This window comes from Sorex fumeus, unplaced genomic scaffold (genome assembly GCF_029834395.1).
Source record: "Sorex fumeus unplaced genomic scaffold, SorFum_2.1 ptg000051l, whole genome shotgun sequence".
In the NCBI taxonomy this organism is placed as follows: Eukaryota; Metazoa; Chordata; class Mammalia; order Eulipotyphla; family Soricidae; genus Sorex; species Sorex fumeus.
Window position 1 is genome coordinate 34117953 of NW_026606108.1, and position 25037 is coordinate 34142989.

Sequence of the window (25037 nt, forward strand, 5' to 3'; positions counted from 1 at the left end):
CTAGTCCCTAGATTGACTTCTTTTCTCATTTGGAGGGCATGTGAAGGGGCCACGTCTTATCTTACTTGCCATTGTACTGCTTCTCAAGCCTAGCAATGTTGGGGGCCACCATTGTCACTCAGGGGCCATGCAGTGCCAGGGAGCAAACTTGGGGGCCTGTCCAGTTCTTGAGCTGTCCACTAGGCCCTCTGGCATCTTGCTTCTCAGGCAGTGGGCAGGAAGCTGCTAGAGTCGCACTGTCCTTGCCTTCACTGGCGCCTTGTGAACCTCCCAGGGCCGGCTGAAGCCATTGCCCCCCCCTCACTGCCCACAGGTGTTCCGGACAGACCTCATCACCGCCATGAAGATCCCAGATTCGTACCAGCTCAGCCCGGATGACTACTACATCCTGGCCGACCCTTGGCGACAGGAATGGGAGAAGGGGGTGCAGGTGCCTGCCGGGGCTGAGGCCATTCCTGAGCCCGTAGTGAGGTGAGTGTCGTCCCTGGGCAGAGGAAGGGGGGAACCAAAGCTCCCAGTCTGGGTCTTCTCTCTGGTCTGTTTCTTTCTCTCTGTTTTGGTATTTGTTCATTAGGTTACCCCAGCTCAGTGCTCGGGAGACCATTTATTTGATATTGAGAGTCAAAACTTTTCGCATGCAAAGTATGTGTTCTAGTGCTTTGAGTTACATTCTTGGTCCGTGTGTGTATGTGTGTGTTTGCAGGCTGCTCCTGGCTTGTGCCCAGGGTTGCTCCCAGCAGTATTTAGGGAACCTTTTGGTGCCAGGGATGGAACCCGGTTCTCCTGCAGGCATAATACACACTCCAGCCCGCTGTACACTGTCTCTCCAGTTTGTTTTTTATTCTGTTGTCCCGTAAACCATCAAATGCATTCCAGAAATACTGGTGGTTTACTTACTAACTTTGAGGCTGATGGCTTTATGCGACCTAGGGCAGAAATGTAATCCAGTCTCAGTGGAGTGGAAATGACAGAACTGATGCTGGCCTCACACGTGGCAGAGAAAGGGGCGGGGGGGTGGAGGGAGGGAGAGAGAAGAGAAGGAGGAAGAGAGGAGAAAGAGATTCTCTGCACCCCGGAAACCCTCCAAGGATATGTCTCCTTGTCTCCCACCCCTCACCCACTGATGGCCCTGGTGGTCTATTGCTGGTACTGCCAGCCCACAGCCCTTGCCATGGCCCATTTTTCCCAGGCCTGGGGGCAGAGATCACAGATGTGTACCCAAGTACAGCAGGGAGGGCATTTGACTGGTTTGCTGGCACCCAGTGCCCACTTGGTGCCTGACCTGGCCTGGACAAATGTCACAGAGGCAAAGTGAACTCAAGTTCTCCAGAGGTTTGGGTTAGACTCTGGCCCAGGCTTCTTTTGGGGGTACAGACTGGGGGTCCCCCTGAGGTTCTGGGAGTCTCTGGGCCTCTCTGGAAGAGAGGGTCTGCAGATTCAAAGAATGTGTGCTCCCCTGCCCCAGCTCCATCTGTAGACTGAGCTGCTGTCCCTGCACCTCTGAGCATCTTCCCAGCTGTCGAGTGGGTCAGAGCAGTGTGGTCCTGGGCGCGTGACGCTGAGGGTGAAACTGCTGCTGGAGAGAAGGGCGCCCTGCCTCGGCCTGGCCCAGCAGTGTGTCATGCCCCTGGATGTCAGTGTCAGCGTTCTGGAAGCTGCGGCCAGCCCCGGGAATGAACTGCACATGCCTGCTTGTCTGTCCCTGGGCTTCGACCTGCATGCACAGGGTGTATCTGTCGACATCAGGAGTGGGACTCACATGCTAGCAGACCTGGGGGCTGTTGCTCTCCTCCTGGTCTGTGCCCTTGGGCAAGGGGCAACCAGGGACTGCAAGGGTGGCGCTCCTGGCGAGGTCACCCTGCTCCCCCTGCAGGTCCTGGACCATCCATCTATGCGTGCAGTGAACCAGACGTGTAGCGCTGTCAGGATGGTCCAGGCAAGACCTCAGCTCCTGAGATCTCACCATTCATCTTTTCACTTAATTACCATAACAACCCTCTAATGCACAGGTTCCCGGTCCCATTTCAGAGATAAGGACGTACATTCTGGGGAATTCCCTGCCTGACTCCCAGGGCCTGTGGGCTGGGCCAGGAAATCACAGGCCATGAGAACAGACCCTGGCGTGGCCCCTCCCCTCCGCTACCCTGGCTCTCTCCCGCTCCCGCTCCCGCTCCTGGTCCTCCCTGCCTTACTTCATGGCCCAAAATTTCTCAGGGGTGAACCCATCTCACCATAGATGGCAAATTGAGACAGGGCCCTCTGTGCCTTTATTGGTGGGGGTGGGGGCTAAAAAACACTCCTGGGATTAGACAGACCCAGATGTTTGTCTTCTGGGTGCCCATCCCCCCAGTCCCCACCCAGCAACCCACTTCCTCCCATTTGCCCTTAGTATTGGCTCAGGGTGAGGTTTGTCCATGTGTTGTTAGCAGAGTTTCCTCCAGACCCTAGAGAGGAGAGCCCCAGGATGCACAGGAAATGCCTTTTCTGGGGTGAACCCGCTCACCCCAGCTCCCCAGAGAAAAGGCGCTCACGTGATCTTGTCCCCAGGGCCTGAGCGAGTGAACAGGTATGGACAAGTCTTCCAGTTGGCGGCAGGCTGAACGCCTGGGTTCTCCAGAATCCTTAGCTTGTGTTTGGAGTACAAAGAGAGCAGGGTCATGACAGTAGTTTGTGGGTTTTTTTTTTTTTTTTTTTTTGGTGGCTGTTTCTTTTTCTGTCTTACACTTTTTTTTCTTTTTTCTTTCTTTTTCTTCTTTTTTTTTCCTTTTTTTTTCTTCTTTTTTTTCCTTTTTTTTTCTTCCCCCCCCTGTCTTACACTTTTTTTAAAAAAAATTAAATCATCTTGCTAAGGAGGGTACTTGTTTCGTGGGGGATGGGAGGAGGGCATACCAGCAATGCTCAGGGGTTACCACTGGCTCTGCACTCAGGATCACTCCTGGTGGTTCTCAGGAGACCCTGGGGGGTGCCAGGGATCAAGCCCGAACCCGTATCAGCCGCAAGCAAGGCAAGCACCCTGCCCGCTGTACTATCTCACCGGTCCCCGAAGATGGGAATTCTAAGGAGAATATGGAATGAAAGAAAAGCAAGGCCCCCCGCACCCCCCCCACATAAAGGAACATGGACCCTAAAGAAGGGAGGGGCTACCCCAGAGTGTAGCACTGTGAAGTAAAGGGAAGAGAGACCTGGGAAGCGACTGACTGGCTTCCAAATGGAGTTTGCTCTCTGAGTGCCTTATTGCAAATGAGAGTCTCAAGGTGGGGGCCCGACAGATAGTACAACGGAGAGGGCATTCACCTTGCATGCTGCTGCCCTGGGTTCCATCCCTAGCATGCTGTATGATCTCCTGAGCACAGAGCCAGGAGTAACCCCTGAGCACAGCCAGGGTGGCCCCCGAACAAACAAACGCAGCCTTAGGAAAGGCACTTGTAGGGCAGAGTATCTCTCCTTCTCCTGGAATGAGCAGTGAGGGTCCCCTGCAGTGCCAGCTCGGGCTGTTCTCCCTCTGGGCAGCAGCCTTTGCTCTGCCTCTCCCTCAGGCCTCTGCTGCCCGGGCGCCTTCCCTTCCTGCCCCTCTTGCTGACGCCCCAAGTGCTTCCTCCCCACAGCTGGGCTGTGTCTCTGTGCCATGCAGGGCGCTGCCCTCCCCTCCCCAGTCTGCGCTGAGTCACAGCCCCTGGCAGCCCTGCCTCCGACCCCAGGAGGCCTCCCGGGCAAGTGAGGGGCCTCCCAGCCCTGGCAGGGCCGGCCAGATGGAGGCCAGGCTCCGCAGCAATAACCATGGCAACCGGCGGGGGGTGGGAAGAGCTGGCATTTGGAGCTGGCATCAGGAACCAAGGGGCAGCGCACAGCTGAGCCCTGGGGGGGTGGGGGGAACCATGCCCTCGCAGGGCAGAACAGTCTCGCTCGGGTGCAGAGGGGCACAGTGGTACCCCACGGCCGGGCCGCGCGCACCCACGGAAGACTGGGCCGTGTGCCAGGCGCTGAGCCAAGGGCTTGACGTGGTTCAGCCACTGAAGTGCCTCGCTAGCTGTCAGAGGTCGGTGCTTTCGGTATTAGCCAAGGTGGGACAAGCCCAGAGGCACACATGGGTCACCGTGGGGGCTCTGTAGGCTGGTCTGCAGGCTGGTCTGCGGGTGATCCTGTCTGTTGCTGCGGGGGTGACATTGTCTCAGGGAAGGACAATGGGTGTGGGCAACACCTGGGGCCTCGCTGTGGCCCTTTGTCTGGACCAGGCTGCCTCAGGCTGCATCGTTGAGGCCCTCCTCATCCCTGGCCTCTCCACCCCAAGCACTGTGCTGAAGGGCCTGGAGCCTGGCTGGCTCTTCCAACCTGTATGCCAAAGTGGCCTTGCTTGGGACACTTCTGGTACTCCCTGTCTCCACAGCTTGGGAAGCAGGGTGGAAGCAGGGGAAAGAGGTTGGGGGGTGGGGAAGCGGTGTCCCAGCTGGCACCCAGGGTGCTTGTACACCTTGATTGGCCTCAGCTCCTAGGCTGGGTCAGCCCGCTCATCAGAGGACCACCGAGCCAGCAGGGGTTCCCAGCTGAGGCCCCTCTCCTCATGATTACCCCCCACTTTGATCTCCTAGGCTCTTGCCACCACTGGAAGGCCCCCAGAGCTCCCCTGGCCGCTCCAGACTTGGCGAGGGTTCCCGACCCGATTGGCCGGGGGGCAGCCGCTATGACCTGGATGAGATCGATGCCTACTGGCTGGAGCTCATCAACTCCGAGCTCAAGGAAATGGGTAGGTACCGCCGCCACTGAGTGGGGTGGGGGCGGGGCGGGCAAGGGGCAGGAGGCAGGCTTTCCCCTCTGCCCTGCATCATCCTGTGACAGGGCAGTGGCCATTCTGGCCCTTGTTGCTGTGGGGTTGGGGGCTGTCCCCCATAGCACTGCTGTTTAGAGGCATTCTCTGGTTTGCAAAGCTGCAGTGTGAGGGCGCCCCAGTCACATAGCCCCCAGTGCACAGGGAAGGGACTCATGAACTCAGGAGTGTGGGATGGCAGTGTGCTAGAGCCCAGGAGGGAAGGGCCCAGCCATTGCCACAACACATACACAAACACACACACACACACACACACACACACACACACACACACGCGCGCGCGCGCGCGCGCGTGTCTGTGGTAGCTGGGTCAAGCCCGGGACCTGCAGCCTTTGTTTTTTGACCGTTTCCCCACGAGGGCTCCTCCTGATTTCCTTTCTTTCCTGTGGCCTCCCTGTCCTGCTGGTTGGCCCTCCGTCTCTTGCCATGCCCCCACCCCCATGTTGTGACTGTCACCTGTGGCCCTCTTGGGATATCCTGAGGGCCTGTAGGGGCCCTTGATGGTGTGACACAGTGGAAGGTGAGAAGCCCCAGGCATCCCCGCCGTGCCTGACCCGCTCCCTTGCCCACTCACAGAGAGGCCCGAGCTGGACGAGCTGACGCTGGAGCGGGTGCTAGAGGAGCTGGAGACGCTGTGCCACCAGAACATGGAGCGGGCCATTGAGACACAGGAGGGGCTGGGCATCGAGTATGATGAGGACGTGGTCTGCGACGTGTGCCGCTCCCCCGAGGGCGAGGATGGCAATGAGATGGTCTTCTGTGACAAGTGCAATGTCTGCGTGCACCAGGTGGGCGGCCCCACGTAGTGCTCCCCTCTCTGTGCTCCCCCATTCTGCACCCCCCACACTGTGCTCACACCACCACCACCTCAGCTGGCCCCTGCCTGCAGGTCCTTGCTGACCAGTCTGGTGGGACACTGAGAAGTAGGACTCAGGGCCACTGGGTTCAGCCTTGATTGAAGACATGCGGAAAGTCCCCCCTGTACACCCCTTAGGCCTCCCTCTCAGCCTCCTGTCCCCCAGTATCGCCCATACTCAAGCACAGCCCAGAACACTGCCAGAGAGCAGAGCTCAGAGTCCGGCTGCCCTCCCCTATCCTGCCCAGGCGCTGTGACTCTGGATACCTGTCAGCACCCTGGGTCTGTTTCCACACCAGGGAATGAAAATGAGTTGGGAGGAGTTGGCACCTTTTCTCTGAGCTTGTGTCACCGCTGTGGGCATTGGTACCCCAGGCCTCCCCGCTGGCACCCTGTTCATCTCAGGCCCCAAAGCTCTGCACTTGGGCCTGGCTGCAAAAGGTCTGGCCCTAACTTTGGGGCAGCCGCTCCCCACCTGCGGCAGGAATCATGCCTGGGGACCTCAGGGAGGCTACACCAGGCTGGCAGGTGGGTGGGCAGTGGACGCCCTTCTCCCACCTCACCCGTAGCCCGCAGCTCTCAGTCCCTTGGGCCAGGTCTGTGCAGGAGGAGTTGTGCTCACAGCCCCCGTGCAGGAGGGTGTTGGCTCCGTTCTTAGAGGGTATAGACTCCGTTCAAGTCCAGGCTTGGGAAATCCATCGCTGCTGGACCCTGGAGCAAAGGTGACTATCTGCCCGGCAGAGGGCAGCCCTGAGGCTGTCCCAGAGGACAGTGGACAGCCTTACAGGCTCCTGGGGAGCCCACCAGCTGTGGGGCAGAGCCGTTGAGCCAGAGTGTCGCTCTATACTTCTAGCTGGGGCTGTGGCCCAGCCTCACTGGCCAGTTCTTCTGCTCACGACCCCCGCTTTCTGCTCTCTGCCTAGGCTTGCTACGGGATTCTCAAGGTGCCCACGGGCAGCTGGCTATGCCGGACGTGTGCCCTGGGCGTCCAGCCAAAGTGCCTGCTCTGCCCCAAGCGAGGAGGGGCCCTGAAGCCCACCAGAAGCGGGACGAAGTGGGTGCATGTGAGCTGTGCTCTATGGATTCCTGAGGTGCGTGGAGGGGCTAGAGCAATGGTACAGTGGGCAGGATGTTTAAACCAGGCCAACCTGGGTTCAATCCTCGGCATCCCATATGGTCCTCCAAGCACCGCCAGGAGTAATTCCTGACTGCAGAGCCAGGAGTAACCCCTGAGCATTGTTGGGTGTGATCGAAAAAAAGTTTCCCCCCTCCCCAAAAAAAAACACCAGAAAACAAAACAAACAAAATCTCTGAGGTGCGTGGGTGTGCATGTACTCAGCTGGCAGAGCTCTAGGGTGAGCAGTGTGACCCACTTGTAAATGGGTCTGTCAAGTTTGGGCTCTGGGTTTGGAGGGCTGCCCTCAGGGAGCTGTCCATTCGAGTGTGGGAGTGTGGGTCAAGGAAGGGTGGGCACAGGTGGTCGGTATGGGGGCTGGAGAGAAGCAAGACAGGGCAAGCAGGTTGTGGGGTCTCTGGAATCCAGGCTGAGTCATACCCTTTGTTCTAAGCCAAAAAAAGAAACCCAAATGACCTTATAAAGGTCAGGCAGCCGCCGAATGCACAGTTAGCTGGGCTGGGAGATCACTCTGTTCTAGTGCACATGCCTGGCATGTGCGAGGCACCAACTTCAATTCCAAGCATCGCATGGAACTCCCAAGCACCAGCTCTTTATCAGCGTGACTCCTGAGCTCAGGTTGGCAGGCCTAAGATGTAAAATTAAAGCAAAGCTAAATGCGGGGCTGGAGAGAGAGCACAGCTGGTAGGATACTTGCCAGGTAGCCCTAACATACACATACACACACACACACACCACACACACACACACATGCTCACACAAATACTGACATGATCATTCATACGTTTACACACACACACACAACACAACACATGCTTTCGAACACGTTCATACACATTTACACACACTCCAACACATGGCGCACATACACAGGCACACAAGAGTGTGCATACGGGCATACGGCATGCATATTCACCAGCTCACGGTCCCGCGTGGCTTGCTGGGCTGCACATTGTGGCCTCTGGAGTGGCTGTGCTCTGCCCACAAGAGCCGCCAGCTCCCAGATCCACACTGGAATCCTGATCTACGTCTGAACACCCTCCGGGATGCACACAACAGGACTGGGTGTTGAACCAGGACCCCAGCCAGTGGGACCCTCTGGTTTGGAATGTCTGGAAGGGCTCCTGGGCATGACGCCCAGGCCCGAGTGTGGGCGGGGCTCCCATCTCCACTGAGGGGCTCAGCCAAGCCCACATCCACCAGCCAAGAGGACCCCAGGAGCCTCCGGGGTGGGGGGGCGGAATGTGCTACCTCTGCTTCCCTTTTGGACAAGCCAGAGTAAATAGTTAGACGCGGGCTCCCAAGGGAAATCTGAAGATATGTTTAACAGTTCTAAGGCAGAGAGAGAATAGAGAAGGGCCTCGTGCATGCTCACCCGTGAGCATGTACGCACCCAAGGAACCCCAAGGGCCCAGCCCAGGCGAACACACCCATGGTGACATGCCCACCCAGCGGCCAGTTTAGGGCAGTTGAAAAGGACTTGGGGGTTTAGGGGCTCCCCGTGTGCCCACCAGCTGCCTCCTGCAGTTTGGGATCAGAGCCTAAGACCACTCCCCGTGTCCTGCCCAGGTCAGCATCGGCTGCCCCGAGAAGATGGAACCCATCACCAAGATCTCACACATCCCGGCCAGCCGCTGGGCTCTGTCCTGCAGCCTCTGTAAAGAGTGCACAGGCACCTGCATCCAGGTATGGTAGGGTTCCGGCCTGGGGTGGGACAGGGAAACATGGAAGCTGCACTTTCCCTTCCCCCAACCCCTTTATAGATAATTCCAGGAGCCTGGGACGGCACCTTGTGCCAGAACCCCAGGGCCAGTCCTCTATAACGTGAGACTGAGACTGGAGCTAGCACATGGCCCGTCGCTGGTGCTAGGGCTCTGGCTTCCCCAGCTGGCAGAGACTGTGGGCCGAAGGGGCCTGTTGACCTTGCTGTGACAGCCAGCATACTTGACATGGACGGGGTGGGAACTGACGGGCTCTCCTGACACCAGGCAGGCCTGTCTGTCTGTCAACAGCGGTGCTCCGAGGCGGTGAGCGGCGGGGTCACCCCCGGTGCCTGGCCTGCCGACCTGCCGTTGTAGAAGGCCTTCCTGAGGCTGCTGGTCTCAGGTGTGGTGGGGTCACCCCTCTGTCCCTCATTTCCCGAGAACAGTTACTGTCACAGCCTTTCAGGGGCCTCCACCTGGGTGGGGCAGGACTTGTAGGTGGTCACTTAACAGTGGGATTCTTGCCAAGAGTTATCTGCTGCCCATGGCCATCCGCTGAGGTGAGGAGGGAGGTGTGAACCCCTGGAGAAGAGATGAGATCAGGGATAGGGCTGTGACGTGCATGTGCAAGGCATCTGACACGGCATGCCCACTCTCAGTGCCTTGGGGGTTGTAGCTCTGGTGGCCATGGGCACTATCATCTGTGAACCCAAAATACAAAAAGATGGGCGCTGGGGGCACAGAGATAGTACAGCAGGTAGGGCACTTGCCTTGTATGTGGTAAACCTGGATGTAATCTCCAGTACTTCATATGATCCCCTGAGCCCTGCCAGGAGTGATCCCTGAGCACAGAGCCAGGAGATAGCCCTAAACACAGCTAGGTGTGGCCCAAATAAAATTTGGGCCACATAAAATAAAATTGCAGGGAGATCCTAGAGAGTTAGTCTAGGGGTTAAGACTTTGGCCTTTCACGTGACTAATGCTGGTTGGCTCCCTGACTGTGGTACCCCAGCCCTACCAGGAGTGATTCCCCCAGCACAGAGCCAGGTATGATACATTGATGCATGAGCACTGACAGTTGTGGCTCTCCAAAATGAAAAAGATAAGGATATCAGCTCTTGTTCTTGGAGGGCATAGCCAGGGATTTCCCCTCTGCCCTGTGTTGCAGTCTGCCCCATCCGAACTTCTTGCTTTTGATGCACGATTGGAGACATTTGGGTGCCCTGGAGATGCCACTTTGCCGCAGTTCTGTTGGCTTCCCGGGGTACATGCTGCTGAATTCTTGTCCCTTCCTGTACCCTAGAGCAGCTTCCTCCTGCTGCCATACTTCCTTCCACCCACGGCAGGAGAGTGGGTGCCCTCAGGCACCTCCTGGTGCCCCCAGAACTGCCCAGGCTGTCTCCACACCCTGTGCCTGACTCAGCCCGGGCCCCCAGGGCACATGCCCACACCAAGCTGCCTGAAGCCCCCCCCCTCTCCCCACAGTGCTCCATGCCCGCCTGCATCACAGCATTCCACGTCACCTGCGCCTTCGACCACGGCCTGGAAATGCGGACTATCTTAGCTGACAACGACGAGGTCAAGTTCAAGTCCTTCTGCCAGGAGCACAGCGACGGGGGTCCTCGGGGGGAGCCTGCGTCCGAGCCCATGGAGCCCAGCCCAGCCAGCAAGGACCTGGAGAAGGTGACGCTCCGCAAGCAGCGGCTACAGCAGCTGGAGGAGGAATTCTATGAGCTGGTGGAGCCGGCCGAGGTGGCCGAGCGCCTGGACCTGGGGGAGGCGCTGGTGGACTTCATCTACCAGTACTGGAAGCTGAAGAGGAAAGCCAACGGCAACCAGCCCCTGCTCACCCCCAAGACCGACGAGGTGGACAACCTGGCCCAGCAGGAGCAGGATGTCCTGTACGGCCGTCTGAAGCTCTTCACCCACCTGCGGCAGGACTTGGAGAGGGTGAGTGCCCTCCCACCCCCCTGCTTGCCCCCTGGGGCTCCCGGGGACCTCCCCCACCCCATACCCCTGCCCTGGGGCAGCCATGGCACTCAGAGGACTGAGGTGAGCACCCAGGACCTCCAGGTTCTTCACTCAGTGGAGATGACCTTGCCCAACAGGGAAGGTTCACAGCCCCTTGGGGCTCTGAGCCTCTCTCCTGCCAGCCCTCTCGCCAGTCCAGTGAAGGTGGGGGGGCCTTTCAGGACAGGAAGGGGCTTCCAACACCCTATGTCCTCTGGCCCCTCTGTGGCCTTGTGGGAGTTGCTGGCAGTCACAGGCCAGTGGAGTCACCCGGGCTCTTCCTGTGCTGTGCCAGCACTGGGGAGTCAGGTGTGAACTTGTCTCCTGGGGGCTCTGGACCAAGGGAAGTGTGGGAGAGGGGGTGTGGGGCGGGCTGAGGTCACTGCCGCTCCTGTGCAGGAATTTGGGAACCCCAACTCTGCAGGGTGGCCTGACACTCCCTTCATCTGCGTGCAGGGAGGCTGAAGACTTTGGCTTTGGGGGCTGAATGAGGAGAGGAGGAGGGTCCGGGTGTCATGGCTTGGGATGGGGCTGTCGGTTACAAGGTAATGAATTGATTTCCTGAAGCATGGAGGTCCCCCCACAGTTTCCAGTCCCTTGAGGGGGCGGGGCGGGGGTCTGCCTCCAGTGGACCCTTGAGCTTGATTTTCCTATCCTGCCAGTATCTCCAGCTAATAAAATACCAGTCCCCAGTTCTGGGCATCCTCAGGATGAAAAGGCACTTTTGGGTCAGTGACCCAGTTCTTGGAACCCTGGTGCTGTTCTGGCCTTCCTCGCAGGCGGGCCTGGGTTCCTGGGGGCCCCGCCGATGTCTGGGTGCCTGAGGCAGTACCTACCGGCTGTGCCAGGGACAGCAGCGGCAGCCTTGGTCTAGCCATGGGCAGCCAGTGTTCCCAGGAAGACTGCAAAGGGAGGGCAGCCTGGCAGGCGGGGAACTCAGGGTCCTCTCCCACACCCCACTGTCCTACCCCAGGTCCCACACCCCACTGTCCTACCCCAGGTCCCCAGCTGCGACAGCCCTCCCACTGCTCAGCAGCATTCACTTCCCCCAGCATCTCTCGGGGTCAGGGGGCAGTGAGCACACGCCCTGCTGAGAGCCAGGCTATGTCCCAAGCGTCCCTCGGGCCCACGCTCATCACTAGGGTTTTCCCGCAAGCCTCCTGCTTTGACTTCCTGTTTCCGAGTGACCCTGCAGCTCAGCCGTGTGGGAAGCAGAGACGGGGTGGGCGCGCCAACAGCGGGCGTAAAGTTACCCTGGAGAAAGGCCACTGCAGCCCATGTGGGCAACTGAAGAAGTGCTTGGAGATTCCATGGCAGGAGGCCGTCCAGGATTGGTTTTTCTCAGATCTGAGTTGAATCCGAACCTGAGGGGGCGTGGATGGGTGCGACTTGCTGGGAAGCCAGCTCGCTCGAGCTTCTGTCATTTCCGGGAGAAGACTCCTCCTCACCAGGCCCCAGTGTCCACCGTTTCCGGTGGGCAGAGGCCACTGGTGTCTAGGGCTCCAGCTCAGGCTGACCCCAGTTGCCCCAAGCTGGCGGAGCCTCCTAGTTGGGCAGGCACTGGCCCTCGGGGCCTCAGGAAGAGGAGGTGGACTGGCTTCAAAGCTGGTACAGCTGCCAGTGGTGCAGGAGGGTCTGTGACCAGGCTGCTGGCCTGGGCCTGGCAGGCAAGGGAGGGGAGTGGCAGCAGAGTTGGGCCAGGAGAGCCCAGGTCCAGCCTCGGTCACAGCCACGCTTTCTGTTTGGAAGGATCGGAGGGAGTGAACAGGACAAGGGCAGAGCCCTGGGCCGGCTCTTTGTAATGACCCAGGCCTGTGGGTGGCCTGGCTGGCCAGCTCAGTCCCAGGGCCCATGGCAGAGCCCAGACTCTGTCCAGCCTGGCACAAGGCACCTGGCCAGCAGGGCGGGATCATTTGGAAGCTGAGGCCTGGGTGGGCTGGCCTTGATTCACAGCAAAGATGGGGGGGGCAGATTTATTGGAGCAACTGTGACCCCTAGAGAAGTTTCATTCTTTCTTTGGAGCTTGGGGCCACACCCTACGGCTTCAGGGATCACTCCTGCTGGGGCTCGGTGGACCATATGGGTATGCTGGGAATTGAGCCCGGGTCGGCGAGCGCCCTCCTCACTGTACCACCACTGCAGCCCCACAAGTTTGACTCCTGTCAGGGTGGGCTCCACGGGGGAGCCGAGGAGCTTGAGGGAGCTGACTCTTGGCTGTTGCAGGGAACCCTCCCGCCGTCAGTTTGTCCTTCACGGCCAGGCAAGGCTGTTGCTGATGGCAGAGGGCCCCTGCCCTGGCCAGCGCGTTAAGGTTCACTGGGCGGTCCGCCTGCGCGTGCATCTCCACAGTTTCAGCCTGAGGCTCAGCCCGCCTGCTCGGGCACACGCAGCCCCTGCAGCCTTTGGGAGTCGTTCCCGGCTGACAGAACAGTCGCAGCGGCTGACATCAGCCCACCCCACTGGTTTCCCCTAGCAACTGGGCTGGCTGCAGGGCTGCCGGCGCACAGCCCTGGCAGCACCTGCTCACGGGGCATTTATGCGAAGCCCTGGTCTGAGAGGGGCCCCGGGGGAGGGGAAGCTCACAGGCAGCACCCCCAGCCAGGATGAACAGGCAGGGACCCCCCTCCCCCATCTCGCCTCATTGCCGTAGCTTTCCCAAGGGGAGGGCCAGCTTGCCCTCCCCCACAGCTGCCACCTTCTTCCTCCTTGTCAGTTGGCCGCTCCCCGTTTCTTCCGTTCTCACTGCTGTGACTGGGGGCGTCTTGGCTGCCGTCACTGAGGCCCCTCCCAGCCCATACCTGCCACCCCGGGAGGGCCCCTGCCTTTCCCAGCCCCTGCAGCCCCTTTCAGCTGGCTTCCCGGGAGGTCCCTGCTGTCTCTGCTCAGCCTCCTGCGCCCAGCCCAGCGCCTCCCAGGTCCCCGCCTTCACCGCCCGCCAACTCTTCACTCTTGCGCCATTGGCTCGCCCTCAGTGCAGGGGCCTGTCCCTGCGGGGTCTCCCAGCAGAGAGACCATGGGGTCCACCTGCAGTGACCCTGGAGCAGTGAGCACGGGGTCCCCTCGCAGCCAGCCTGGGTGCTCCCACCTCTTCCACCTTCTCTCTGCACACAGCCCCACCATGTCCCAGGTCAGGGTAGTTGTTTTTCTTTTTTTTTTTTGGTTCATCCCTAATGCTCACTGCTCTTCCTTATTTGCTTCTGGCCAAACTCCTGCTACTTCCTTATTCTGGAACCTTCCACCAGGGCCACCCAACATTCACCTTCTCCTCTTATCCCTATCTTGCTTCCTTATGCCTCCCTGCAGTGACCGCTGTGATCAGTCAGGACCACCCGCCCCCGACAGCTCACTTTGCCTACTCCCTGTGTGAGTACTGCTCAGGCCCCAGTGCTCTTTCGCATCTACCCCACACCTCTGCTCCCCACCCAGATATTGGCCCAGCACACCTCCATTTCACACCTGGTGTGCTGCATGCCTGCTCCTCCAGGTCCCAGCACAGGTGCGTCTTAGCACAAGGCCACTGGCCAGGTGTTGTCCCTCCCTCCTCTCCCCTTGCTTCAGCCCCTGTGTGGATTATTTGGAAAATGGGATGATACCTACTGCAACAGCCAGGCAAGCTGATTAGGTGCCCAGTCCCTACCCTAGTTTGTCTCTTTTATTTGGGGAGGGCGAAGGGGCAGACACAGGTAATTTTTCCACTTCATTTTTGGTTTTGGTTTTTGGGCCACATCTGGCAATGCTCGTGCTCAGGGCTTACTCCTCACTTTGTGCTCAGGAATTACTCCTGGCAGTGCTCAGGGGACAATACGGGATGCTGGGGATCAAACCCGTGTCAGCCATGTTCAAGACAAGCGCCTTTCCCACTGTCTTAGCAGCCCCTGCTGGGGTATTTTAGGACATTTCTGTGTGAGGAAGAGAGCTCTGGGCTAGCAGAAGGTCAAAATGTCCTGTCCAGGTGCAGGGGGTGGGGTGACTAGGGAGTGGAGGGAACCGATGGGAAGAGCATCGGGAACATTCGGGTGGATCAGCTCTGGGGGCCAATGAGGTGCTGGGTCTTTCGGGATGACCTCTGAGCCTCAGTCCTTCCACACTCTCCTACCACCACCAAGAGCCCTGCACAGAGCCCCTGAGCCCGACTTTACTCTGGTGCATTTCCCAGCCTGTGCCTGCCTGTGCGACTGACTCCCACCAGCCTCACTGCCCCCTTGGCAGTAAACATTCCTCTCTGCTCAGAGCTGCCTGGTCCTGTCACTACTAGTTGGCTTCTGTCTGCCCTGCAGAATAAAGTGACCTGGAAGCTATTGCTCCCTGCGGAGACCAGGGCCCAGAGCCCAGGGTCCAGAGTGCACAGCCTGACAACATGAAGGAAGAACTTGCTGGAAGAGAGCCCCAAGCAAGTACAGGACTTGAGAGGAAGGACCCTCAGGCCAGAGCAAGTCCTCTAGGGCTGGGGCAGTGACTGCCCCATGTTGGGTTTTTTGTTTTTGTTTTTGTTTGGGGACCACACCCAGTAATGCTCAGGGGTTACTCCTGGTTGTGCACTCAGGAATGACTCCTGGTGGTGCTCAGGAGACCAGATGAGATGCCAGGGATCAGGTCGGCTGCACGCAAGACAAACACCCCTACTTGCTGTACCATCTCTCCAGCCCCCGTGGCTGCACCTTGGAGAGGCTCTGGCCCTGTGATGGGCATGGTGACCTGGCACACCTCGACGGAGCACCCCAGAATCACTTTGCCTGTCCAGCAAGATGGAGACTAGAGCAGGCTTTCTGGGGTCTTATTCAGGACCTTGCCCAGGAGAATGCCTCCTGCCGCTTCAGCACAGTGACAGCACCAAACTGGGGGGCACTTTGGGACCCCCAGCTCAGACGTGTAGAACAGCAAACTGAAGAACATGAAGACAAACCCCCAGCTAGGACAGTGGTTCTGGTCTCTGCACAGAAAGATTCTGGTGGGACCCCGAATTCTCATTCCGCAGTTTTGGAGAAGCTGACCAGGCTGCTCGGGGCACCGTCCTGAGCTGAAGACGATGCCAGGAAGAGGACATCTCACATGTGTTGACTTGACCCAAGGACGAAGCACCCTGAGAGCAGCCAGAGCAGCCCCAGGCAGTGGAGAGGCACTGACGAAGGGGCCACGTGGACACAGCACATCTTCTGGCCAGCCTCGGCGAGCCCGAGAGGCCCCTGCCCCAAGGAGTAGCATCTCCGGCGTGGCTGTGAGAACCTAGGAACCAGCACAGATGTGGGCCTGGAGGCAGATGGCCAAGGACCGCTGTTGCTCAGAGCTGACGACTGCTGGACTAGCACTGAAGAACATCCCGTGGCCACTGCTGTCTCAGGACAGGGGACTTTTTTTTTTCCTGTGGTGCTTGATTTGAAGAGTTCCTTTGAGCAGAAAGAGCCCTTGGTGAGGAGGTAGAGGGATGGACCTGGTGGCCTTTCAAGGCTGCTCTGCAGGGAGTGCAGGCCCACCAGGAGGACACTGGAGGCAGGAGCCAGCCCAGCACTCCCGGCCACTTGTGGGTTCCACACAGGCCCAGGGCCAAGGCTGTGCTTGGCCACAAGTTTTGGATGCAAGAGTTCTGGCACAGGTCAGGTAGGGGTGCCAGCCCGGGCCTCGGGCCCAGACGCTGTCTTCACCCATGGGTACGGCTCCCCCAGAGCTGGGAGGTTAGGGGTGGTGGCCCGTGAGTAAGGTGGAAAAATCTCTCTTGTGTTTCCTCAGGTTAGAAATCTGTGCTACATGGTGACAAGGCGCGAGAGAACGAAACACACCATCTGCAAAGTCCAGGAGCAGATTTTCCACCTGCAGATGAGACTTATTGAACAGGATCTGTGTCGAGGTAGGCGCTTCCCCGCCCACCACCGACGGCCACCTCTGTGCACGCCTGCAGGGCTCACTCCCACCAAGGGGGTGTCTTTAGGACCTGCTGGGGATCAAGGGGGGTGACCTGGGACAAGTGGCAGTCTCCCCTGCTCTCCTCCTTCCAGTATTGGTCAGAGCCGCAGGTCGGAGTAAGAAGCTGGCTTTCTGGTTCCCTGGGGACTTCGAGGCAGTGCAGGCCACCGCGTGCAGGGAAGAGTTGAATGCGAGCAGCTCCCTGAGACTCAGGGCTGGCGATCCTGATGCCCAGAGGTTCTTGGGACCCAGCAACCTCAAGCAGTGTTGTTTCTCGGCAATTACTGGTCTTGTCTTTGTTTTTCATCAACTTTACAACAAAAGCCAACACTGGGGTCAGAAGAGCTGAGCCTGATGCGTCAATCCTTAACAAGAATGCCAGATAATGCAAGAAGCCCCATGCCAGTTACCTGGATGCCTTCTTCCTCTCCTGCTGTCCTGATCTAGGAATCAATGATGATCTAAGGCGGGGATGTGACTCATGAGAGCACAAGGCCTGCGTTAGAGCCCTGGTACTACAGTCAAACAAGCCCAGGTCGAGAGACAGCGGGCTAGAGTGTGTGCTGTCCATGAAGGAGGTCCAGATTCAAACCCTGACACCTCATTGTTCTCTGAATACTGCCTGGAGGGGCCCAAAACAAACTCAAGAACCAGACAGAGGCCAGGCAGCTCGGACACTGCTCTCTGGTCAGCTGTGTGTGTGTGCAAGTCCCTGCGCTGAGGCTGGACACGTTGAAGAGATCAGCACCTCCCCACCCCAGCGGCACCCTGCTGGAGGATGACGTGCAACTCTCTTGGACAGAGATTCTTCTGCTTAGCCTCTGGGTCCACTCGACTTGCAGTGGACAGCGAGGTCACTGCTGGGCCAACCCTGGAGGAGACCAGGGAGCTGGCTCTGTCACCTCCCCCTTCCTCTGGCTGTGACCCCACGTTGCCAAACACAAGTGCTGGCTCAGGTGGGGCCCTGCCCTGCAGAGTTCAACATGCACCTCACGTCCCTGAGACGCCGGCAGATTCCCACCTGACTGTGCTGCTCACTGTCACGATAGAATGGACAGGAATTCCGGCTCAGGGGGGACCGCCCTGCCAGCGTTGGGAAGGGCCATCTGTCGATGGCTTCAGGTGGTCTTGATTCTGGAGCAGTAACCCCACATGAGCACACGTCCATGTGCAGGAGGAGAGGTGCAGAGTCAAGCCTGTGGACTGGCAAGGCAGGCCGTGCCCACTCAACATGCCAGAAAAGCCTCATCAAGGACCGGACTCCCAAGGTTGGAGAGAGTTCAGTGGGTAGAGCACATGCCTTGTATATGGTCGACCCAGGCTCGATTCCCAGCATCCCATGTTTCCTGAGCCCACTAGGAGTGATCCCTGAGTGCAGAGCCAGAAGTAAGCCCTGAGTACACTTGGGTATGGCTCCAAAACTAAAAACAAACCAGAAGAACCAAGAAAGGACAGGATTCTGCATGGAGTTTGGGGATGAGCATGGTGGTCACAGGCATCCTCCATGCAGAACAGAGCATCAAGGAACAAGACTCCTTAGGGCTAGAACGATAGTACAGTGGGAAGGACACTTGCCTTACATGTAACTGACCCGAGTTCGTTCCCCAGCATCCCATATGGTCCTCTCAGCACCATCTGGACTAATTCCTGAGTATAGATCTTCTGCTGAGAAGGTCTGGGTGACAAGGGCCACAAGCATGTAGCTGAGGCCTACTTGGCCACGAAGACTGCTGGCACTTAGGCCATGCAGGGGAAGAGCAGACATGGAGACCAGAACCAGTCTTGTTAGCAGGACTGCAGGGAAACCAGTGAGGCCATCTGAGTGGAAAGTGCCAGGATAAGAGAGGAGCGCAGATTAATGTACGGACGTGGAGAACCTCAGCAGCCCCCTCCGGAGGATCTAGGAGCAGCCTCCTTGGGAGAGAGGAGGACCTTGAGGTAGCCCAGGGGATGTCCAGGAGCTGGGCCCACACTACTCTACCTTTTCTTATTCTGGAATAAGGACTTAATTCTTTCCCAGCTTGCAGTCAGGAAGCTGGGGGAAGGTTTGCCGCTGCCCTGCGTCCTCCTCCACGTGGCCCGGCCCTGCTCTACGTTCTCAATAGTGCCTCAGTCCTGTGTGGGTGCTCTGAAAGGGTGAGGGCCAGCAGGCACCCCAGCCCTCTTTGGGAAGAGTCCAGGAGACCCTGGCGAGAGCCTGCAGAGAGCCAAGCGCTGGCTCTCCAGGGCCACCAAGGGCAGTTACCCCACCCTGGGTGACACCTGCTGGGGTGCCCCTATTGCCCTCAGCACCCCCCTCCCAGCTCTGAACCCAGGGTGCAGAGACAGGCCGGGGTGATGGAGGACTCCAGAGCTCCAGCTGAGGCTATAGGTAACTCCCCCCTGCCTGCTTTTTCTGTCCCTGATGCAGAGCGGTCCGGGAGAAGAGCCAAGGGCAGGAAGAGCGACTCCAAAAGGAAAGGCCGCGAGGGCCCAAAGGGAAGCCCCGAGAAGAAAGAGAAAGTGAAGGCGGGCCCTGACTCCGTCCTGGGGCAGCTGGGTGAGTACCCCACTGTGCAGCACCCCAGCATGAGACGGGGGGACCACCCTCGCCACCCTGGCGGGAATGAAAGGCCCCAGAGGCACTTTATGGTCTCTACAGCAAGGCCTCAGAACCAGCCACAGCATTACAGAAAACAGTTTCGTGGAGAGCTGGAGATTGAGCCTGGAACTCAGTTGGGCCCATCACCCCCTGAGAAACAGGGTCTTCCCAGAGGCCCTTTATGGGCCTCCATTTCCTCTGGTGCTGTCCAGATCCCCATCTCCTGTCAGCAGTGGGGTCTCGCAGTCGTCGTCATCATCCTGCTCAGTTGCATCTTTCCAAATGGGTCCTCCCTTTTCTTCCTTTGGTTGGACCTTCCAGACGCACCTAGAGACCGATGTAGGAACCACGGCTCTGGGCTCTTGTGTCCCCCGGCCTGCGTGCTGCTCCCCGGGGCCCAGGAACCCACCCTCATCATCATGGCGCACAAGCTCCAGGTCTTCGTTTCCCATTGGGCTGTGTAATGGAAGCTGCCTGCCACAGCCCAGCCCAGCCTGTTGTTACTACTAGTCCGCCCCCATTCATGCCCCACCTCACCCCACTGCTGTGCGGTGGCAGCTCGGAAGTCCAGCGCCCCCTGGTGATGAGTGAGCATTTTCCTCCCTACACAGCTCCTTTGGTCCTCCTGCTACTTTTTAATCCAGGAGCCTGGGGGGTTTGCTGCATTGCAGCGAGCAGGATACTTGCCTTGTACATGGCTGGCCAGGGATCTCTGGCATCCCACATGGCCCCCCAAGTCCTGCCAGGATAGGCCCCTGAGCATAGCCGGGCCTGGCCTCCACCCCCCACACCTGTACTGTCACTTGTCTCTCTGCCCCCACAGATAATGACATGGGATGTGGGGAGAGGGGGTGTGGTGTGGATCCTGTCCTCGGTGGTGGTGGTGGTGGTGGCAGGGCGACCGAGAGGAACACCGAGAACTGCTGCGGGGAGGCCTGAGGAGGGTGGACCACGCCCCCATGGCCCCCACTGCCGTCTCACCGCCTGCTCTGTCCCATCCACCAGGCCTCTCCACCTCCTTCCCCATCGACGGCACCTTCTTTAACAGCTGGCTGGCGCAGTCCGTGCAGATCACCGCTGAGAACGTGGCCATGAGCGAGTGGCCGCTTAACAACGGGCACCCGGAGGACCCGGCCCCGGGGCTGCTGTCCGAGGAGCTGCTGCAGGATGAGGAGACGCTGCTGAGCTTCATGCGGGACCCCTCACTGCGGCCCGGAGACCCTGCCCGGAAGGCCCGCGGACGCACCCGCCTGCCAGCCAAGAAGAAGTCAGCCCAGGACAGGTCCGGGTCACAGACCACTCCAGACAAGCCCCCCAAGAAGCCTTGGGGTCAGGATACGGGCAGTGGCAAGGGAGGGGGTCAGGGGCCACCCACCAGAAAACCGCCACGGCGAACATCTTCCCACTTGTCCCCCAGCCCTGTTGCCAGGGACTGCCCCCTCCCAGCCAGCCCCAGGAGCCCCCCACTACTGGCCTCCGACACCCTGGCCCCAGTGGCTGTCGACTCGAATGTCCAAGTGCCTGGCCCGACCTCAAGCCCCAAGCCCTCAGGCCGCCTCCGGCCACTACGAGAGAGCAAGGGAACCCGGAGATCGCCGGGGGCCAGGCCTGACGCTGGGGCGGGACCACCTTCTGCTGTGGCCGAGAGGCCAAAGGTCAGCCTGCACTTCGACACCGAGACTGATGGTTACTTCTCTGATGGGGAGATGAGTGACTCTGACGCGGAGGCTGAGGACGGCGGGGTGCAGCGGAGCTCTCGGGAGGCAGCTGAGGAAGTGGTCCGCATGGGGGTACTGGCCTCCTAAGGCAGCCTGGGCCCCTGTCCCGGGCCCTGCTCTGGTTCTCCCTCCCCCTCCCACGAGGCCTCAGCCCAGTCACAACTGCCATTTCTATTCTTCGCTGAGTGTCCCAGACCCTCCCGAGGCTCCCCCTCGGCTGTGGTTTTATTTTTTAATAATAGAGTTTTGAATTCCGCACCTGTCTTTCCTCTGTGCTGGCCTAGGACATTAGGGTTCCTTGCACAGCTCTGGCCAGGGAGACCGAGCTGGGCCCCGAGCAGCGCCCCGGCCCGGCCCACGAGGCTCCGCCAGGCTCCTGGCTGAGTGCAGGCGAGGAGAACTCAGGACTCCAGCCCGCTTCCACCAGGCCACGCAGACTGTCAATTGGGCATTATTTCATGGCAGATGGGCCAGCCCAGGGCCTGCCCCGCCTCATCCCCGAGTTCCACTGGGGTCCTTTTTTGGGGGGGTCCTGCTGCACTCCACTGATCCCCAAGGAAGTAGTCAGTGACACCAGCCAGAGTCTATCACTGTCACAAGCACAACGAGGTTATCCGAGAAAGCACTGAGGGGGTGCAGAGGGCCCGGCCGCCAGTTTCAGGGGAACCACAGCCGTTCCTAAGAACCCCCCACACCCGAGGCCTGCCCGTCCACCCCGCACCCCTCCACTCCCTTGCTGCCCCTCCCTGCCAGCGCCCAGCCCGGCGGCTCTGAGTAGGGATTCCCAGAATCCTTCTTGAGCTGTGCCACTTACTCAGGGGACTCCCAAACAGCAGCTGCCTGGGCGGGCAGGGGCTGCAGAGGAGGGCCAGTGCCCAGACAGGGCCATGGGGCACAGACTTGCCGGCTGCAGAGCCCCCTTCTGGGGCTCCAACTTCCTTCCTTCCTTCGGGGCTAGTCTCGGCCAAAGTCTGGTCACTCCCCGATGGCAGACCAGGCCAGACCGTTTGCCTTTTCAAGTTTCCCAGCCCTGCTAAGAGGTGAGCTTCTTCCTTGGTTTCCTTTAGGAAACAACTTCCAACAAGCAGTGGGATCCCGGGGCCCGGGGTGGGCCAGCGCGAAGTCCTGCTGGATGGTTGTTCCTGGTTCCACTGTCCCTCCCAGCCTTAACACTCCCCACCCCCATCTCCCTCCACCCCATACCCCTGTCCCCCAGCCCTGTGTCCTGCCTTCCAGACCTTACCCCTCCAGGTTCCAGGTGGTTTGCTCGGAAGCATTTGAGTGGAGTGGCCCCAGGGTGATCGCTCAGGGAACAAACAAAAACAAAGGAATTCAGTGAAAATGTTTTTTTTTTCTTTTACAAATTACTCCTGGGTCACTTTCGCCACTGGTAAAGCCAGAACTTCTCCAACAAAGAACCTAGTAAAAGTCCAGTGAATCAGTCGAATCATTCTATGGATGCCAAAGATTACTTTGACCCTAAAAACAGCACAGCCTGGACCTGACAGCGTGTCACTGGGACTTTTTCTAATGGCGTTACTTTAGCAACAAAGCGTCGACACCTGCTCATTGCACACGCACCCTCGGGAGAGGACACCGCCACCCTACGGGCGCTCGGCACTAGCCTCCAGATCCCGGGCAGGACCCGCCAACATTGTCGGACTCTGAGACTCACAGAGGGAGCCGGACACTGACAGCTCACCAGCCCAGCGCCCACCTTACCCCCGTGGCCCCCACGCAAAAAATAAGATTGCGCAGGTCAAATCGGGGTGGCCGGGCACAGCCGGCTCCCAACACTCGCTGAGGTACGTGTGAAGTTCAGCATGAACAGAAACCAAGAGAATGACCTCGCTTTGAACACTGGGCCGGGCAGAGTGGACGCGGGGGTATGCGTCCAGAACTGCGGGCGCAGTGTGGGGGACAGCGGGGCATGACCGCCATGCTGCTGGGGCTATAGTAGCCCCCACATGGTCAGCACCGATCCCCCCCACCCCCCGCAGTCTCCTTCTGGCCTAGAATGGACCTTCCTTCCCCAGGTTTTGGGTCACGGTTTCATCTCTGCTGCATTACACTCTCGGACCATGCAGGATGACCACCAGACTGCCGCAGGTGGCGTGGGGGGCAGCCAGCGATGATGACTCAGGTCCAGCAAATGCAGTCCTTGCCTGCGTCTCTACTCCATCCGGAGGTTTCTGGGCTCCCTGGAATGGGAGTAGGAGCAGTCCGGGAGGAGCATGAAGGGGGCATGGCGAGGGACTAGGTGAGCCAGATGGGCTCTCTTTGGCATCTGGCTTTGACCTCCATGGCCTCGTCCTGTGGGCTCTACACTGCTGTGGCCTGCAGAGCCCACTGTCGAACTGGCTGGCACCCAGGGACCCACTTCACTCCAGCCTGGTCCCCAGATCTGTGTGTCAGCGGCTGCTCGCCCCTTATAGGACGGTCAGGCTGCGGAAAGGTTGGGGCGCAGTTCCCTACCACTGTGTCCTCAGCCTGGCCCCCCGCTCTCCTACCTACTGTCCACAGTGGACAGTTTTGCTGCCCCGAGGTTAAGAGGAAACGCCGGGAAGGGAGGCCCAAATCTAAGGCCACCCATTCCCCCCACCTCCCCACACTCACTGACCCTCCACCGAGAGGGAGAAGCTGCTCTGTTACTCATTCCGGTCACCCCCATTCTCCCACCTCCCCTCCCCCCCTTCATCACCACAAGAAAGGAGAATACAAGGAAAGTATTTTTATGGATCGTAAGTGTACTTGAAAGCAGATCAGGAGAAGCACGGGAGAGGGTCTATTTTATTAATGGAGCTCTGACTTGGTGATGGTGTGAGCACTGGTAGTGCCCACAGCTCAGCGTCCTGGTGGGATGGCAGGGAGGGCCTCCCCCGACCCCAGGCTGGCAGACAAAGGGCCTGAGCCTGCGCCTGTGCTGGGACACGGTGCCCCGTGTGATGGCGATGGGCATGATGGGACTTGCCGGGGCCGTTCCTGGAGATGCCACTGCCCGATTCTAACTGTCAGCCGCATCTGGAATCGGCATTCCCTTGCTCACTGCCAAACGTGGCCCACTTCCCCCCATGCCCACGCGCTACAGGATGATCCGGAGCCAGGTCCTTGGGGAGGAGGCCGTGTCCCGTGCCCCTGGCCCCGCTGGCCACATTGGCCACAGAGCCAGGGCTGGAGTCTGGGACCTCAGGCCTTTCAGGCACTTCCCCCTGCCATGTCCCTCAGATGCACCATACTCTGCTCCACATCAGCTCGGGGTGGGGGGGGGGGGTGATATGAATGTCACAGGAGGAGACATCTTCTTCTGTCTTTGTTTCAAAGAAAGTGATGTGCCATTTGTTAATATACAAGAGAAATATTGAAAATATATTGAAAAGAGCAATTTTAAATTATTTTTGGCTTATGTTGCAATATTTATTTTCTTGTATTAGAGAAGATTCCTTTGTAGAGAAAAAAATGTATTTTTCATTAACGCAAAGACCTATTTCTCCTTTTTGTACATCGTCCATGTTCGCTGCCCTTGACGAGCAATAGAATGTGCGGCCGCCGTGGCGTGGCCCGTGCCCGCTGTGCCCTGCATGCCTCTGTGTTGCCGCTGCTGCGTCACCCCCCCGCCCATCCTGTTCTGCTCACTCATGGGGGTCTCCAGATCCAGGTCCCCTTGAGGGCCTGTCGCCCTCGGAGCCCCGCATTCCTCCTCATGTGTTGGCAAACGCAGTTAATAAAGCAATGTTTTCTGTGTCGGCTGGTCTGAGGCTCTGTTGCATTGGGGGGGGGGGGGGGGGCAGGGGCTCTGTACATCCCCAGCAGTGCACCAGGCGAAGTCACGTGTTCCTTGGCTGTACTAGGGCATCTGCAATCCACTAGGAGTCTGAGCGGCAGTGGGTGCGCACTGGAGGACATACTCAATATCTAATTTGCTTTTCACGAAACTCACCTTACCCCTGGAATTCAGAATGGATATGGCACAGATCCCAACTCTCAAAATCTGGTGAGGTGAAGTTCAGGGCCACATGCCCTGGGTGTGATTCTTCTTGGTACCACATGGTCCCCTGAGGACCACTGGGTGTGGCCCCCAAAATCAATTGAAAATGGATTAAGGATTTAGAGGCCAAACGCGGTGGTCCTCAGGGTTTCTTTCTGGTTCTATGCTCAAAAAACCACTTTCTGGCGGTGCTCAGGGAATCATTTGGCACCAGGTTTCAAACTGCCTCACCCACCATGTTTTCTTCCTGGCTCACTAAATGTAAATTTTAAGAGGGGCCAAAGAGATAATACAGATGTGAAGGCCCATGCGTCGCATGCAGCCAGCCA

At 58.8% G+C, this 25037-nt stretch overlaps 1 protein-coding gene across 9 annotated transcripts in view; it reads left to right on the forward strand.

Moving 5' to 3' along the window:
* The window catches only part of JADE2 (jade family PHD finger 2), a 47644-nt gene extending 23180 nt beyond the window's left edge, over nucleotides 1-24464 (forward strand). For all 9 annotated transcript variants that reach the window (XM_056124255.1, XM_056124252.1, XM_056124249.1 and 6 more), the window contains 9 exons: nucleotides 314-471; nucleotides 4587-4741; nucleotides 5399-5610; nucleotides 6602-6769; nucleotides 8383-8499; nucleotides 10002-10466; nucleotides 16251-16368; nucleotides 18835-18963; nucleotides 20011-24464. In XM_056124255.1, coding sequence (XP_055980230.1) covers nucleotides 314-471; nucleotides 4587-4741; nucleotides 5399-5610; nucleotides 6602-6769; nucleotides 8383-8499; nucleotides 10002-10466; nucleotides 16251-16368; nucleotides 18835-18963; nucleotides 20011-20810 — 2322 coding nt within the window. In that variant the 3' untranslated portion in view covers nucleotides 20811-24464. The remainder of the gene's footprint in view (nucleotides 1-313; nucleotides 472-4586; nucleotides 4742-5398; nucleotides 5611-6601; nucleotides 6770-8382; nucleotides 8500-10001; nucleotides 10467-16250; nucleotides 16369-18834; nucleotides 18964-20010) is intronic.
* Nucleotides 24465-25037: the final 573 nt, after the last annotated feature.